This window comes from Etheostoma cragini, chromosome 1, assembly GCF_013103735.1.
Source record: "Etheostoma cragini isolate CJK2018 chromosome 1, CSU_Ecrag_1.0, whole genome shotgun sequence".
NCBI lineage: Eukaryota > Metazoa > Chordata > Actinopteri > Perciformes > Percidae > Etheostoma > Etheostoma cragini.
Window position 1 is genome coordinate 34,193,339 of NC_048407.1, and position 1,793 is coordinate 34,195,131.

Consider the following 1,793-nt stretch of genomic DNA (forward strand, 5'->3'; position numbering starts at 1 on the left):
TGGGCTTCAGTGGAGGTCAGAGGTCACGACGGAGAGGAGATGGAGCTCTGGAGTTAAACACGTTGATTTCCTCTTTTTAAAAGAGCTTTTTTTAAGATGAAAATGAAAAATAAGAAACTGATCTTTCAGTTTCTGACTGATTTTGTCTGAGGACGTAAAACATGCTCAGGTGTCTTTTTCAGAAATTAAAATCAAAAACAGAATAATCCTGATAATTAACACATCTTTTTCGTTTTTAAAGACTCTTTTTTGTGAGATATTTTCTAGGTTTTTTGATTCAGAAATTAAACTGATTCACAGAAACAACCAAAGATATATTTACATATGTGTGTAGTTTCATAAAGTCAGAGAACTTGGAGATTATCATGTTTTCAGCGAGTGATGGATGAATTCTTCTTCAGTTCCTTTCTGAAATAAAAACCAAAATAATAACGCACAATCCTTTGTGTCTTGCAGATGAAACGCTGCTTTCGAGTTGAATACATTCCCATTTTTTAAATAGTTTTCATGTATGTATATATATATTTAAAAAAGCCAAGAAAGTCTTGTTCCCGTCAGTGCACCGGCACCGCGGACTGCATCGCCGCGGAGGCCGCAGCAGAGAGCGCCTCTCCGGGCGCCGCGGGGCTGCTCTGCCCGGTGGCGGTCTGCGGGGACGTGGGGCTCAGGGACTGGGGGGAGTTCGCCAGGAAGGCCGGGATGTGCGTGTGCAGCCCCGGCGGGAGCCCCGGCATGGAGGCGGGGGTGGCTTTAATGGGCACGGGGATGGCGGGAAGAGTCTGCCCGCCGTGGCACAGCGACTTGAGCGGCATGTACGCGGAGTACTCCGCCGCGCTGTCCATCATGCCGGAGCCGTACATGTGAGGCCAGGCCGGGGGCAGCTGGCTGTGCAGGGGGGGGTACCCCGCAGAGGAGAAGGCCGCCAAGCCGCCCGGCATCTTGTACTCTCGGGCGATGATGTTCTCTATGGCGAAGGGGTGTTTGAAGCCGGACGGCTGCGGCACGGAGCTGTAGCCGCCCGCCATGTGCGGCAGCGGCAGGTGCGCGGCGGACGCGGCGGCGTGCAGCGCGCTGAGGCGCAGCTTGGCCTGCTGGAAGTGCGCAGCCTCCTGCGGCTTCGTGGCCGCCAGCGGGTCCGTCACCTGCATGCCGTGCACTTTGAATCGCTTCCTGCGTCGCAGGAAACTCCCGTTCTCGAACATGTCCCCGCAGCTCGGGTGCAGAGCCCAGAAGCTGCCCTTCCCGGGCTGGTCCGGTCTGCGCGGGATCTTTATGAAGCAGTCGTTGAAGGAGAGGTTGTGCCTCAGGGAGTTCTGCCAGCGCTGCGTGTTCTCCCGGTAGTACGGGAACCGGTCCATGATGAACTTGTAGATGTCGCTGAGGGGGAGCATCTTCTCCGGGCAGCTCTGGATGGCCATGGCCGTGAGGGAGATGTAGGAGTACGGAGGCTTCTGGTCGCTGTACGTGTTCCTCCCGGGCCGAGGCATCTTACTCCGCTGAACAGGTGTGTGCTCCAACTCTCCACCTCCGCGCACGGTCGGCGGTGTGTGACGTTAAATGTGGCCGAGAAAGGTGTCTGCGGCTCCGGGTGCAGAGGGTGAGGGGACGGGGGTCTCAGCTGCAGGGAAGTTCTCCCACAAAGGGACTTTAACAGGTCACTTCAGACACCAAAAGACGCGGAACTTGTGCAAGAATCTCTCGTAAGGTGTTTGTTATTTTTACATAAAGTCTTTAAAATGTCCAAATGGTCCTAGACGGACTGAAGGTTCTCAGTCAGCTGTGTGAAATGAAGA

General features: G+C 54.2%; 1 protein-coding gene across 1 annotated transcript; it reads right to left on the reverse strand.

Annotated features, from left to right (window-relative positions):
- Positions 1 to 428: 428 nt before the first annotated feature.
- LOC117946036 (forkhead box protein B1-like) lies at positions 429 to 1,528 on the reverse strand. Its single transcript, XM_034873843.1, has one exon. The coding sequence runs from the start codon at positions 1,485 to 1,487 to the stop codon at positions 555 to 557; it is 933 nt and encodes a 310-aa protein (XP_034729734.1). The 5' UTR covers positions 1,488 to 1,528; the 3' UTR covers positions 429 to 554.
- Between the last annotated feature and the right edge of the window lie 265 nt (positions 1,529 to 1,793).

Coding starts and splice junctions, on each gene's coding strand:
- LOC117946036 (XM_034873843.1), bottom strand. CDS start 1,487: ATGCCTCGGCCCGGGAGGAACACGTACAGCGACCAGAAGCCTCCGTAC.